This window comes from Dermacentor albipictus, chromosome 6, assembly GCF_038994185.2.
Source record: "Dermacentor albipictus isolate Rhodes 1998 colony chromosome 6, USDA_Dalb.pri_finalv2, whole genome shotgun sequence".
In the NCBI taxonomy this organism is placed as follows: domain Eukaryota; kingdom Metazoa; phylum Arthropoda; class Arachnida; order Ixodida; family Ixodidae; genus Dermacentor; species Dermacentor albipictus.
This window is the reverse complement of record NC_091826.1, coordinates 80,669,124-80,684,923: the sequence shown is the minus strand read 5'-3', so window position 1 is coordinate 80,684,923 and position 15,800 is coordinate 80,669,124. Positions and strand designations below refer to the sequence as shown.

The following is a 15,800-nucleotide window of genomic DNA, read 5'->3' as shown; positions in this document are numbered from 1 at the left end:
TTCACTCGGTCTCTATCATCGTCCCTTCCTTATGTTGCGGGCAGTTACATAAGTCCCTTGGCAAGTTCTAACTGGCACATATCCTTCTGAGGCAACAAGAGCAATTGCAATGACATAGAGGCTAGTCTGGGAACAGAAAGGGAGTGCAGCTAGGAGTAAAGATTGGCGGAACGATGTCTTGAGCATGGCAACAGTGCAGACCATGCATTAGGGTGCATGGGTAGTCCAAGTCTTTTTTTGCATTGCCAACTTTATAAGCACAGGTAGCCACTGCCATCACGATACTTCAAGTTAGTGAAAGATTTCTCACTTATGGCTGAATTTTAATGCTGGATCATTGTTACCATGCATGGATTTGCACGATGCTTAGTTTTGCTGATGCAAAATTACTGCTGCATTCTTATGTCAAGTGAACTACCTTAGACTTGACAGGTTGTCCGTTTGTTTTGAAAACAACCACTAGTCAAGCATAGTTAAAAAATCATCTGAGCTGCCCTTTAGCATTGCTCTGTTACCCAACATGGTAGCTTGGTGGCTACGGTGCCACGCTGCTGAGCTCAAGGTCGTAGGTTTGATCCCTGCTGTATTCCGTGGGGGCGAAATGCAGCAAATGTGCTTAGGTGTAAGTTAAAGAATGCCAGGGGGTGAACATTTCCAAAGTCCTACACTATGGTGTGCCTCATAATCAGACTGAAGTTTTTTTGGCACGTAAAACTGCAGAATTTAACATTGCTCCCTTGTGCCTCTTTGATGGTTCTCCTGACTGTCACTGCCCAGAAGATCTCATTTTGGTGCTCTACTTGCATCAAGTTCATCCATAAGGTCTCCAACTACTTTGCATGCCGATTCTCCAACATGGCTTGTTTGCTAAAATATATATATCATTCTTGGGTGCATTTTTCAAACTTGCACTAAATTCTTCATTGTTTGAATGCATGGAATTTTTCTTACTTTCACTGGGTTCCATGTTGTCTTTCCCACTATCTCAAGCGTTTAACGGTAGTCATACCAATAGTTATAATGATATATTAACAGATGTCATACATGTCGAACTGGTACAATCACATCATAGCCAGAGTGTGTATGGAGAAAACATGTATAGGGCCTAGCGGACTCTGACACTATTATTGGGAACTCTATACTATAGAGCATTAAATTTTTGCAATATTCAAATACTAGATAGCATGTTGTAAGAATACTGAAGGTATAATCCCGACCACGAGATGATGAACCAGGCTAACATGCTTTGGTAACCCCAGCTTTTTATTGTGCTTTTCATAGAAGCACACAAGGATGAGGATGGTAAAACAATAATTTTACTTAGGAGGTACTTTTTTCTTTTTTGCAGATGTACAAATTTACTGCTTTATCGCACAGTAATATTTTTAAACATAATTTGCATGGCACAAAGAGAAAAGCTGTTTAAATGCGAGTGCAGTAAATTGTGGTCCGCGTAGCAGTACTTTCGAGTTAGAAAGCGAGGTTGGCTTTTACCAAACAAACAAAACAAGCTTGCACTTCATCATTTAACTGGCATAATCAGTACTCGTCGAGTAGGCAAGCGCAACGATAAAACGTAAAGTCTTCAATGATAGCTTAGCAAACATTAAACCGCAAAATTAATGCATCACACTCATAGAGAAATGCGCGCACGGGATGTCACAGACCAGTCGGAGAATAACAAGAAACATTGAAACAATGCAACCGCGCAGCGATGCGCAATCCGTCACAAAGCATGCACTGCAGCAGTCGGAAGTCGAAAGAATGCGTGAAAACGTTTAATACAATGAAACAAACGCGAATGTATTGCACACCCAATCATTCCCACCCTAGAGCGCTGACAACGCAATAAAAACGCGCAACGTAATTCTTCGCTGGTTTATCGTGGGCTCAACGATGCTTGCCGTCGCTTCGGAAAAAAAGCGTTCGTGCACCTCTAATTCCAAAGCGGTGAAGGTGACGCCCTCGCCGAGAAAGGCGCGATCGAGTTTTATATTCAATCCTCGCAACCACGCACGAAATTCTAAGCAACTGCTTCGTACTCCGCTCGGATCGGCCACTGCCCTCGGCGGCGCTCCGGATCGCGTCGGTTGCGTTGTAAACACACAATCGCTCGCTGCAACCGCAATGCCCCTCCTTCCTAAACTGCTTGCTCACGCGCGCAAAACACTTCAGCGTTGACGGCGTACGCTCGCGCTCGGAGTTGGTCGACGAGGGATACTCACTTGTCGAGCCAGAAGGTCCACTCAGTTTGTAGAGGGACACCTTCGGCACCGTCGTCCGGCATTGCTGGCGTAACATCGCAGCGGTCATCAACGGATCGGCGACTATCGGTATCCGCGTCTGCCATTTTGCGCAGAGCCGCCAAAGCAGACGCACGTGACGTGAAAGCAAGAGGGCCTGCCCTCGCCTTCTTCCAAGAGACTTGTATAGTTTTGGTTTCGTTTACTACCCTGTCTTGAGTGAAAAGCATGGTTGGAGAGACGAGACTTTAGTACTGACCACAGAGAAATAAAAATTATTCTTTGTCTGTGTTACCATATAGTGGCACTGACATAAGGGACTGTGACGCTGAACTTGCCCGCTTGACGACACAGCGGGTTACATCGTCACAGTCCCTTATGTCAGCTCTAAAGAGCTGTAAGAGAAGCTGTGAAGACTACTCACAGGAACGTTTGCCTCAGGTTCTGCTAAGCGAAATACGATGGGTTACTCCTTTACCTTACGCAGGGAATAACGGAAAAACGCAGGCAACGACACGATGAAGGAGAATGGCCGCTTGACATACAGGGTGCACGTTGGGGTGCATGTACAGGTGACATTTGGGACCATGTTGGGACCGTTTAATAACGGTGTCATCGTGTCATACGCCCGAACGATCCGGATCGAATTTCTCGACCGCGATTGGCTGCCTTCCATAGTTAGCGCAAATGAGCCAATCACAATCGAGAAATTTGATCGCGATTAGGCTCGCACATTTTTCAATAGGTGCTGCGTGCAATACGTTCTCTCGTGTGAACAGTATCATCATCAAAACATCCAGCTGACGAGTGTGGCACAAATCAGTTTGAAAATCAGTTCAATCCAATGCACTCGGTGTACGCGACGCCCGCATGACGTCCGTGTGGCCGCATCGAGTGTGTGAAAATGCTTGAGTTCGTGTCTTCAGTGGAAAAGTTATATGGTGCATGTGGCTAACTACACAAATGCACAGAGAAGAGGAACTGGCAGCCATGCAATATCCTGCTGGCAACTGGTCTTCGTCGTGCAACAAAATAGCAGGCACGTGTGGCACGTCCCAGTGGCCATTCGAGTGTCTCGCCGAAGGTGAGCGTTGCTTTTGTTTTGCTTTCCCGCGAGAGAGCATCGCAACGTCCATCATTCTGCACGGAGGCATTGACGAAGGTAGGCTTGGTGGTAGTTCTGAACTTAGTGTCACACATTACTCCCCCCCTCTTCTTTGGCTTCTGGATTGGATTGGCGCGGCTCGCTACGTGCTTGCGCGCGCTTTTCCGAGCGCAGATTGGTGTGCGCCTGGTTTCTGCACTAGGCTGTTATGCGATCGCTTTTTCGACCGCAGATTGATGTGAGCCTGGTTTCTGCACTAGGCTTTTGCACGATCGCCTGCTTTTTGCACTGGGCTTTCAAAAGGCGAAGTGAGCGTCGCTTACTGCAGGCGGCAAGTGATTTGACTCACGTACTGCGTGAGCAAAAACATAGGCACGTGGCTCATGAAGGAGATGACCGGCGACTTGCTTCATCTGTCGGACCATGTCATCGCCGACTGGAGGAACTACGCTCGTGAGGTCGTGCGGGACGAGCTGCTGGCGCGACCCCCACTCGGTGGCCCCGGGAGGATTGTGCAAATTGATGAATGCCTCCTTCGCGGCAAGCGAAAATACAATCGAGGCCGCCTGATGACGGGCGACAACGTTCCGCCGAGCCGCCAAAATTACGGCGGCATTGCAGATCGTGGACCATGGGTATTCGGCATGATCTGCGTGACCACCGGGGAGCTCCGACTATTCAAGGTCGACCGACGAGACGCGGCGACGCTAGGCCCCATTATTGCAGCCAACGTTGAACCGGGAACCACCATCCACAGTGATGAATGGGCCCCATACAACTTCATCCCGAACTTGGTGGGGGCTAACGGAGCAAGACTGAATTTGCAATGGGAGGCTGTTAACCACAGCATGAACTTTGTAGACCCAATCACGGGCGCTCACACCCAGAAAATCGAAAGCTACTGGCAGAAGGTGAAGCGCTACCTCGACTCCGCCGGCTACAGGGTGACTCTCCTCTCGAGTCGCACCTGATATGGCTATGGTGGGCATCGATTAATGGGCACATGCGCTGCAAGGACTCGTTTCTGCGTTTATTAGAAGCGATCGCACGGCGCTACCCAGTGTGACATAGTAATGGAAAATAAAGCGCACTTTTCTGACCCTTTGCTTTTGTATGAATGTTTCCCGGCATTGCTGTGCGCTTCCATACACGGTAGGCCCGCGGCGCTGCACTTCCGCAATCTGCGCTCGAAAAAGCGATCGCATAACAGCCTAGTGCAGAAACCAGGCGCACACCAATCTGCGCTCGGAAAAGCGCGCGCAAGCACGTAGCGAGCCGCGCCAATCCAATCCAGAAGCCAAAGAAGAGGGGGGGAGTAATGTGTGACACTAAGTTCAGAACTACCGGCTTGTTAACTAACGTTAAATTGAGGAACGACCGGCAGTGTTATTCACACAGGCACAGCAGAGGAAGGAGACAAAGGAGCAGTGTCGAGCAGTTTTTACCTCGGGGGCTCCTACCAGATACATGGTGGCGGAGTGATCGCCTCCCTCGGCAACCACTGCACCGAATTTGATGAGGTTTGTTACATGGGTGTCACACGGTGCACTTTCGATCGCAGTCGAGAATTTCGTCCCGGACCGGGCTCGATCGCGATCGAAAGTAGCTGTGTGACACCGGTTTACACTTCAAAGAGAAGGTAAAATCTAGTGAATGTAGGAAGAAGATTGTTTATTTAGACCGTCAATACTTTAAAGTTGTTAAAAATTCAAAATAACAAGACAAGGAAACCTAAGTTTACAACTCGGCACTCAAAAATGATAGAATTCTGTGAATTGCACGTTATGATACATCCAAAGCGGACAATATTTATAGTACACCGCTCTGAAATATTACAGCAGTATGTGAGAACGACTTTTGCAAAAGCGCGTGGTTATTGTGCCGGTAGCTGTCATTTTACTACCAGTCGTTACTCTGCCGGCAGCCGTTAATTTATTTGCCACTGTAATGAGCCAACAAGCTCAACACTAAATTTTGTGTAAATTGTCTCGCTGCAAGCACATATTCCTTATGATGATTGTGATGTCTGCTGCCACATCCCTTTGAATCAATAGATTGACATGTAATTCCAGATTGGGCCACAAAGTAAATCACGAAAATGAAAAAGCTAGAAATTTTCCTAATGTGCCTATGCCGGCACATCTGCTGCAGCTTTCACACTTTTCACAAACTTCAGCTGCGGTAGTGCTTGATCATTCCACTAGAGTACCAGCCACTTCTTCGTAGTTTCCACTGCGTCGCAATGGGGAGGCTCCCCGTGGCATGGAAACCAAGCACCATTGTGAGTGCATCACTGCGATCGTCCGTTGCGGGGCTATAGGTATGGGTCCTGCTAGATGCAAGCCATGCCTAGATTTGCAGTTAACTTGGCCAGCAACACACACGTTGTGAGCACACCACTCTGAGGTTCCTACAGCAGACCACTGCCTCTGGAGTTGTTGTAGATGGCCTCTTTCGTGATATCGACCTTGCCAGCACAGTACACCACTAAAGCAGTCTTCACTTGCTGCCCTCCATTTCTCCGTCTCTACCCTCTGCACCTGGTCCCACACCCACTGCCTTGTGCCAGAAAGGTTCATTGAGTTGTACAGCCTCCACCCTCTATTGCTCAGACAGCCATAGGGGTTCGGGTGACCCAGTTCTTTCTTACTGAGCGGAGGGGACTGTTCTTGTATGTCTCCTGAGCCTGAACGTTCTTAGATGTTTCCCGAGCCCAGCACCCCTCTGGCATGCCACTGAGGCGGCCTTCAGTAAATTTTGATAGCTGCCTCCTTTGCTTCGAAAGATGACCACCCAAGGTCTCCTTGCGCCGCCCCGTATGGTGGGAAACTATGTACCCCCAGTGCAGTACGACCAGCTTCTCTTTGGCAGACTTCAAGAGCCAGCAGGGTTGAAGGCGACAGGCACACAAGAGCATTTATGAAAGTGAGAGCCAGGACTGCAAAACTTTGCCAGAGTTCCCTGGTGACCTCGTATCACCTGAAGGCCCACGAAGCCCTCAAACCCGGGATGATGTGCCAAGGCCTTTGTTCGCAGCTCCTGGATGGGTGGGTGGATGGATGGATGCATAGAGTTTCTCACTACATTACCTAGAGGGAAATCTGGCGCTGCTGCACTGTGGTATGCATGGGAATGCCGGTATATTGTGGATTCGTATTGGCATCGTTCTCGTAGAGACAGGACACCTTGAAGACGCGCTTGGCAAGTACCGTTCCGTCTGTCACAATGATTCATTTTATACTAATTTAGCTTTATTATTACGCGAAAACATGTTTTGTTTAACTATGAGAACTTGTTATTGTGTGCACGTACGACTACATGTTACGTAAAAAGTATCAGCGGGCCGCTAAAGTTGGAGGACAGATGACAAGGTTCGTGCTCGCTTTGCAACAGTTGGTCGTCTGTTCTTGCTTTTCTTCGCTTGGTCATGCATCGTGGGTGAGTAAAGATGTAATATGCGTGAATGGAAACATTTTATCAAGATTTTAGTTTGAGAACGCGTTATTTGCGTAGCCATATCCACATTTTAGACGAAGCCTCTTGCAACACCAGCCAACACGAGCCTCGCAGACACATATACCGTCATTCCCACGACGGCACGGTGCCCCCTTAAGAAACTCCCATAGACGGTGGCGCCAGATTACCCTCTAGGTGTTATAGTGAGAAACTCTATGGGATGGATGGATGGATGGCGGCTATACCCTTTGTAACGGGCGGCGGCTGGCGCCACCTAGCCTTTTGCTCCCCCTCCTATTTTATTATGATTCTTTTTTTTCCTTTCTTTATATCCTCTTTTCCTTAACCTAGTTTCACTCCCCTCCTCCCCCCAAAATAACTATCTAAAACAGTAGAGGAAACATTATCTCCCCAATTTATGGTATTATCTATCCCTTGACTTCCTCCACCAATCCTATAGCCTCCCCTTCGTTACTGCCACTCTTTTCTCATCTATTTGCCCTCGTTCCTCAGGAAAACCTAATGCCCCTTCCATATCTGCCACTGTTCCCTCTGCCAGGGTCGGGCGAACGATATGCTCAGTGGTCTCCATTTCGGCTCCGCAAGCTGTGCACCGAAGGTCCACGTCTTCAAATTTAGCCGTGTATGTTTTCGTTCTCAAAACCCCGTCCTAGCTTCGAATAATAGTGAGCTGCCCCACGAGTTATCAAATAAGAGCTCTCTCTTAATCTCCTGTTTTTGTGACCTATACATTGATAGTGCTGGCTTTCCGAGCATTCTTTCTTCCCACATTTTTCTTTCCGTCTCCTTCACCTCCTTTCCCACACTAGCACCACGTTTAACCCCCTCCCTCGGCTCTAGGTATCTATTCCTCAGCTTCCTCGTTCTGAGTGTCCACTTTGTGTTCAAACTTTTCATGTACAGATATTTGTACACTTTTCCTGCCCACCTTTTTTCCTCCAGTGCTGGGAGTCTGTTCAAATTTTAGTTTACTTATTGCCTCTCTACCTTCGAATGACGTTTATCCCATGTCCCCCTGCACTCCCTCATTAGGGGTGTTCTCATGCGCTCCTAAGGCCAACCTGCCTACACTTCTCTGTCTCGTTTCCATGCATGCCTGAACTTCCGATTTCATGCACAGTACTGAATTTCCGAATGTGAGGCCAGGTACCATAACCCCTTTCCATGCGCCCCTTACCACCTCGTACCTATTATAGTTCCAAAGTGCCTTGTGTTTCATTACACCTGAGTTCCTTTTCACTTTTTCAATCATAATTTTTTCCTGTTCTTCCAAGTACTTTTTGCCCTCGTTTAGCCATATGCCCAAATACTTGTATTTTTCAACATGATCAATCTTAGTGCTTTGTATTTCCAATGGTTCCCCCCTTTCTTCATTGTATACTATTATCCCAGACTTCTCTCTACTGAATTGCAGTCCCTATTTTTCTCCCTCCTCTCCACATATGCTCATTAGTTCCTGTAGCCCTACTCTGGTGTCAGCAAGCAGTACAATATCATCTGCATACATCAGTCCGGCTAGTACTTGAGCTACCTTCTGCCCTTCCAGCATATAGCTTATGTCAGTTCCTATTGTGCTCTGGTCTAGTCTCTTTTCCATTTGGCTCATGTAGATCATAAAAAGCAGAGGCGACAATGGACAGCCCTGCCCGAGACCTCTTCTTATTTTAGCTGGCTTTGTAGTTCCCCCTCCCATGTTATCTCTACCTCATTATCTGTATAAACTTGTTGTAGGAACTCAATCATCTTTCTATCTAGACCATATTCCCTCAACTGGCTCCATAACTTTTCTCGGTTTACATTATCGTAGGCTCCTCTAATGTCTAAAAAAGCTATCCATAGCGGTTTCTGCCTGGCTGTCGCTATCTCTATGCACTGTGTTATAACAAATAAATTATCATCTAGCCTTCTGTTCCTTCTAAATCCATTCTGAAGTTCTCCCAAGATCTCTTCATGCTCTGCCCATTCCTCCATTCTCTCTTTCATCATCTGCATTGCTACTCTGTATATGACTGATGTGATAGTTATTGGCCTGTACGATTTAATGTTGTCCTTGCTTCCCTTACCTTTGTAAACTAATATCATTCTGCTTGATTTCCAGTCCTGTGGAACATCTCCCCCTACTACTATATGTTCAATAAGTTGTCGTAATTTTAATTTACTTTTCTGGCCTAATATGCTTATCAATTTCATAAGTATGCCATCAGGTCCTGTCGCTGTTCCCACGGGGACCTTGTGTTCAATTCTGTCCCATTCCTTACTGGTCATCCTTCTGTACTCCTCCTCTAATTCTGTCCAGCTGTTGTCATTGTTCTCCATTTCGCTACCCACTGGCTCTGCAAATGCTGCCTCTATTTTTAACCTAATATATTCCTGAGCTTCCTCTCCCTCTACCTTTGTTCCTTCTGGTGTGGTCAGTGAGTGCTGAACCACCTCTGTCTTCTTACTCTTTTGCCTTATGTGTTCCCAAAATTTCTTAGAGGCATTTCTGTCTTTTTTTCGTATATCTAACATCCACTGTACCCCAACTTTTGCTATCTTGGCTTGAATTAATGCCAATGCTTCTCTTTTCATTGCACGGTAATCCTCCCATTTTGTCTCCACCTCTTCTGGTGCGGCTCCCCTTTTCTTCGCTGCTCTGTGTTTTCTGCACGCATCTTTGCGTTGCTCTATGGCCTCCTTACCTTCTCGGTCCCACCAGCTTTTCGGTTTATATTTTCCCTGCTTACTTCCTAGTTTCCTAATCTGTCCCTTCTCTAGCTCTCGTTTAAACATACCTATTAACTCATCGTATGTCCATGCCCTTTGCGGTTGCTTGGATACCATGCTTTCAATGTTTTTCGCCACTTCTTGTAGCTGCCTGTCATTCAATTCGCTCATACCTTTCCTTTCTTTAGTTTCTACCAGTGGTGCTGTCCTTCCAAAACTGATTTTGATTCGTTTGTGATCACTCCCCAGGCTTTTTGTACCTTCCTCATCAATTTCCATACATCCAAACCGTTCATACAGCTTGTGGGACATTAGGCAGTAGTCGATTGTCGAGTGGGTGTTATTTCTTTCCCATGTTATTTTCCCGTCGCATTTAATTTCAGTATTAACTATCACAAAATCATGAGCCTCACAAAAATCTACTAACATCTGCCCTGTTGCATCTGTCGCCCCGTCAAAGTATTCCAAATGTGCATTCATGTCCTCTAGGATGATTATCTCCCGTTTCATAGCTAACTCCCTGATGTCCTTGGCCATACATTTGAAATGTTTTGCATTCTCCTCTTTCGACTCATTCCCGGTTTTCAGATACACAACTCCCAGGATTGTCTCAACATTCCCTACGGTGCCCTTGAGCCACATGTGCTCACTGCAGCTCTCCCTTACCCTTTCCCAGTCCTGTCCCTTCACTAGCGCCCCAAGGCCTCCTCCTCTGCGTTCTTTCCTTTTTCTGTTGCACCCAACCCAGGTGTATCCCGCAATGTATGGTGGCTTTTCCTCATCTCTTAAATGGGTTTCGGCAACTCCATATACCTGAAAATTTTCCATTTGTAACTGTTCTTCTATTTCGTCCCACTTAATGCGATTTCTTCCCCCCTGCATGTTGATGAACCCCACATTTACTGCCTTCTTCTTCCTCTTCCTCCTCCGTGCTCCTGTCCTGCCCCCCCTCCCCTGTCCTTCATCTTTTACGTTTTATCTTGCAGGGTCGCCCTGCGCGCCTGCAAAAAAGCCTGAGCCCTAGGACCCACCCTCTTTCCTACCTGCCATCCCGCTGGTGTAGTGTAGTGAATGCCATCCGGGCCGAAAGGGGGGAAGTTTTTCCCCCCAATCATTCTGTTCACCTCCACCACATCACACTTGAGGGCTCGCCCCAACTCCCTAATCACTACATTTGCCTCCACTACCTGTACTTCAATGAAAGGGCCCTGTCCCCTGACCTCTGGGACAGTACGCAGCGCAACGTGCACCGCCCCAGAGGTCGCCCTTAATTTCGCCACTCCCTCTTGAATCTGTCTGCCCAGCATTCGCCCCCTATTCTGCAGGACGTCATTCACCCCAGCGTGCAAAATTACCAGGTTTCTTCCCCCTGTTTTCATTCAGTTTGCTTTTGGCGCTCTCCGCCACAGCTTCGAATCGAGCCCCCGGCATGCATTCGACCTTCACTCGTCTTACATACTGCACTGTTCTGAGGAGTGCTGTTTGCATTCGCGATACGTTGGAGCTTCCAACGACCCAGACCTTTCTGTCTTCAAGCAAATCTTGCCTCCCTCCTGTCTCTGTCGGCTGGGTCTTTCCTGCCTCCTCGCCTTCTCTGCCTCCTGTCGTCTCATCCCTCTGTACCTGTGTCTCCCGTGGTCCCCACGTTAACGTGTCCGCCCCCAATTCTGCTCCACTGGGTGATCCTCCTGCTTCCTTTTCCTTCAGTTCCTGCTGTGCCTCCCTCTCAGCTTCTCTCTCTCTCTCTCATCTCTTTCAATTGTTTTTCCAATTGCTGCCCTTTCTCTTGCTCCTCACTCCATTTCCGTTCTAGAGCCTCCATTCTTGAGGCCCACTCCCTCTCGACCCTTTCCTCAAACTGCGCGTTTCGTTTTTCTTTCTCGAGTTCCTCCTTTGTCCTCGCCATTTCACTCTTTAGCTGCTTCTCCAAATTCTCGATCACCTTACACTGCCTGCACACGAAGCTGTTCCCTTCTGCCTCCGCCACGGTTTTGAATGTTGTTTCATCCAAATAACACCATCGTTCACACCTCTCACACTGGACGAGGTCATCCTTCTCATGCTCGCCGACATAGTTGCCCATTGTCGCCACTGTCACCCTAAGGCACCTGTAGTTCTCCACCCCCTGAAGTGGTTTGCTCTGCAGCAGAAGAGGCAAGTCAAGTGCCTCTTCCCGGGCTGAGAAACACATGGCCATCAACTTACCGGCACAGAAGCTGAGCCCTAGCTCACTGCCCTCCACCGCACAGATTTCAAGCAGAGTCTGCAACTCGGTATTACTCCCCTTTTTTTATTATGGTTTACAGCTCTTCTTTTTAAATGCAGCTTTTACTGTGAACAACTGAAACTGGTCTTTTGACATGCTGTTCAACTTGCATATAATTCACCTGCTCGGCCATGTTGGTTTACAAATTTGTACAAACCATGCCATAGCAGACTGAAAATTTCAGCCACGCAGCAGGCAGATACATGTTTGTGAGAAAACAGGAGACACTTGAGATGCATTGAAATAGGTAGAAACAGGAACCTATTAAAATTGGGTTGGTCTAAGTACTTGTGTTAAATGCTTGCACAAAAGAGATTTCTTGGTGCAGCTAGAAATGATCCTGTTGCAGTTGGAAAGGAAACGCTCTGCAAACAATGAAACTACTCTAATGTAACTTGTCCTTTAGTAGAACAAAAGAAATGCCACAGGACATATCTACTGCCAGGACTTTGCCACAAATTCCTTTTTGGCTGCATCTTGAGCGATACACATGGCAAATAGAACCAGGTAAGGCACCAATTGCATAAGACTGAGTCAAACTGTAACTGAGAGCTGACCTGTTCATGCATACTGTGCTAATCACAACAAGCCATGCATCATCTGTAAAGTACCTTCGAACAAATATATATCTACATTCTTATCTAAAATTCCACAGTGAAGCAACGCTGGCTGTGCTTCCACATAGTATTCTTGGATAGCCTCCAGTTCAGAGCAATAGCTGCAGCTGTCAATTCCACCAACCAAGTCGGGACAACATTCTCCGAAAGTGGGAGTGATCTGAAAGGATCACGGTAAGCAGTGCACTTCAGTTTTTTAGCTACTGCTATTACATGTAGGATGCGTCCCTTTGGGTGTCTATGTTTCCACATAGGTGGGGCCAACTTGATGTCTTTCATATCGGCAAGGGAGAGCACACTGGGTGGTGCTGTGACGGAGACGTCTCAGTGCTGCCACCACTGTTGCGAAGGAGGATACAAGGCGACGGTGATTAAACGAAACATTTATATGCAGTATGTACAAGGGCGTTACATGAACGGCTCAGAAGCCGCACAAAAGCGTGCGGTGAGAAACGGGAGCACGCATCTGCTTGCTGTCGTTTTTGTCTCTCCGGCATCCTGTGGTTCGGGTTTTTATAACCCCAGGAGTTGTTGCAGTTGCCATCGGTTCGAACTCCTCCTGTCAGGACCTACAGCGGGTTGCTGTGCGAATTCCGACGAATGGACGAGAGGCACCTGCATCAGGTGATCCCGGTGAAGTGGTTCATCGGCGCCGCTCCGGCGGCGCCACCGGATGTAACTCGAACATGACTCGCCGTTGGGCTCGGCCGATTCGCTCGGCACCCGGCCTCAGCCGCATGCCGGCAAAGCGAAGTTTTGTTGGGAGCTCTAGCGCAACAGCACCCTCGCCGCCAGATCATGCGCCAGGAAGACGAGCTGCTTCCTCGTGGCTCGGATGCCTGGCGCGCTTATTCGCCAGGCCCATCCAGGTTCCCCTCCGTGTTCCGAGGAACAGGTGGCTCCACGCTCCCTCCTGTGAACACGCCCCACTCGCCAGGCCAGGGTCACTCGTTCACCGGCTTGTCGGCCAGGTGTCTCGACCAGCCCCACTTGGCAGCTCCAACAGGCTTTCTTCTCAGTACCGGTCAGGGTTAGTTCTGCAGCATCCGAGAACCGACCGACAACAGGCAACCCCCAACACGAGCAAGTGCTGTTTTGTCACCCGTTAGAATACCAGACTCAAACGTACTGAAATTCTTCTAACTTTGCCTCTGTCCCAATTTAGTTCCCTCTTCGACAAGAGATACATGTGGTATACAGAATTCTCAAGCGCGGCACAAACAACGTGTCACGTCAAGACACGCAATGATTACGATACAAAATAAAGAATTGGTTTCCTTGAAATCACTTAGTCAGAAAACACTAAGCTGAGGCTGCAAATGAGGTGTCTAAATTTTGCCCTCAGCTAATAACAACACAATTAGCGTTTCGTGAAGTAACGAAATGCAAGTCATGAGGAGTTCAAAGGCAGCACTATTTAGAATGCATGGCTCAATGCATCTGCATTCGCGATCAACTTTCTTATAGCGAACGACAAGATTGTGCTGCTGGAGCGTCATGCCCTACCTTAACAACCGGCCTCTTTTCGACGACATATTATTTAGCCAAGTTAGTGGGCAGTGGTCGGTCTCCACCACAAATTTGGAACCGGCAACGTAGCAGGCCAATTTCTGCACGGCCCACACGACGCAGGCGCATTCCTTTTCAGAGGTACTGTAAGCCTCTTCTCTGCCAGTAAGTTTACGGCTTAAGTACAAAACTGGCCATTCATGGCCATTATCATCCTCTTGGCATAGCACTGCTCCCATACCACGGTCGCTCGCATTGCACTGGATTAAAAAACCTTTTGAAAAGTCTGGCGCCATTAGAACTGGTTTCTCGCTCAAGGCTTGTTTCAGCATTTGAAACGCGTTCTCTTTTGCCCTTTCCCATTGCTCCTTCATTGGCTCAGACTTTCTAAGTGCGTCATTTAGAAGACTAGAAAGCGCAGAGTAACTTTTCACGTAATGCTGGTAATATCCAGCCAAGCCTGAGAAGGCCCTTATCTCGGACTTGGTCGCTGGTCGGGGGTAGTTCACGACTGCGGCTACTTTGATTTCAAACGGTCTTCGTCGGCCGCGCCCCACCACATGCCCCAGATAAGTCACTTCGGTGCAACCAAGGTGACACTTCGCAGGTTTTACCGTAAGACCTGCTTCTTTCAGCCTGCTCAGCACGACTCGTAAGTGCTCCATATGCTCGACCTAAGTGTTTGAAAAGATGGCGACATCGTCAAGGTAAGGGAGTGGTACTCAGACAGGCCACGATGCACTTGATCCATTAGACTGGAGAAACAACATGGTGCGTTTTTGAGCCCGAAATGCAACATGACTAGGCGAAACGTTCCATTCGGGGAAACGAACGCAGCGTAGCGACTGGCCCGCTCTGTGAGGGGTACTTGCCAATAGCCTTGCATAAGGTCTAGCGTGGATATGTAATTTGACTTCGATACCGTCTCCACCCTTTCCTCGAGGTTCGGTATCAGATAGGTCTGATCTCAGTTTATCGCATTGAAGCGTTGATAATCGATGCATGGCCTGGGATCCTTTCCCGGTACTTGGGCTAGTATTAGAGACGAGGTGTAGTCGCTCTCACTCAGCACAATGACTCCTAGCTCACACATGCGCTGAATCTCATCCGCTCTAATCCGTTTCTGTACGGAGAACAACGATACAGCTTACTGCATATCGGCTCTTCGCACTTTAGTTCAATGTCATGCTCAATTAGCGTCATCTTTCTGGGCCGACCTCTTCAAACTCGGAAACAATTCTTTTCAAGTCCTCCTTTTGGGCTTCGCTTATTCGAGGTTCTAACTTTACTTGTTCGAGCAGGACTTTCGGACCACCTTCCTTAATGTCCGCCGTGGTCAGGATTGCCATACCTTCCTTGTCCTGAACACTCAAAACTACGTTCACCACTGCGTGGCACTGAATGTATGGTTTCATCAAATTGCTGTGGTAGATTTTGTTTGGTCATTTGCCTAGTTTCACTTCGTAGTTTGTATCAGAAAGTTTCGATACAACCTTCGCTGGCCCTTCCCAATTAACCTCGAGTTTATTTTTCTTAGAAGGCCGCTGCAACATCCTTTGGCTACCCACTTCAAAAGTACGCTTCTTTGCTGACCAGTTGTAGTATACCTTTGACAATGCCTGTGCTGCCTTAAGGTGGCTCTCTACAAGGTCTTTAGTTCTTCCGAGCCTTTGAAGCAAGTAAGAACGTACGCAACTACATTTGGGTCTTCATCGTAGTCTTCCCAAGTCTCTCGTAGCATGCGTAGCGGGGGTTCTTAAACTCCTACCGTATACAAGCTCCGCTGCACTGAAGCCCGTACTCTCGTGGGGAGCAGATCTTAAGCGAACATTGCGGCTAGAATTCATGCTTCCCAATCACGTTTTCGCTCAAAGCAA

General features: G+C 47.9%; 2 protein-coding genes across 13 annotated transcripts in view; one reads left to right on the top strand and one right to left on the bottom strand.

The window, feature by feature from the left end:
* Positions 1-2,809, bottom strand: part of LOC139061235 (eukaryotic translation initiation factor 4E type 3-like) — a 40,191-nt gene extending 37,382 nt beyond the window's left edge. Inside the window, exons 1-2 of one of the 2 annotated variants that reach the window (XM_070540919.1) lie at positions 2,668-2,809; positions 2,226-2,457 (exon numbers count right to left, since the gene is read on the bottom strand). In XM_070540919.1, the coding sequence (XP_070397020.1) occupies positions 2,226-2,350 (125 nt within the window). In that variant the 5' untranslated portion in view covers positions 2,351-2,457; positions 2,668-2,809. The remainder of the gene's footprint in view (positions 1-2,225; positions 2,458-2,667) is intronic. The other variant, XM_070540920.1, reaches the window with a different exon arrangement.
* Positions 2,810-2,991: 182 nt separating this feature from the next.
* The window catches only part of LOC139061236 (uncharacterized), a 170,778-nt gene continuing 157,969 nt past the window's right edge, over positions 2,992-15,800 (top strand). For 5 of the 11 annotated variants that reach the window (XM_070540926.1, XM_070540925.1, XM_070540922.1 and 2 more), the window contains exons 1-2: positions 2,992-3,405; positions 4,747-4,868. In XM_070540926.1, the coding sequence (XP_070397027.1) occupies positions 3,189-3,405; positions 4,747-4,868 (339 nt within the window). In that variant the 5' untranslated portion in view covers positions 2,992-3,188. Of the gene's footprint in view, positions 3,406-4,689; positions 4,869-4,954; positions 6,427-15,800 lie in introns of those variants that run through there. The other 6 variants (XR_011515266.1, XM_070540927.1, XM_070540929.1 and 3 more) reach the window with 2 other exon arrangements.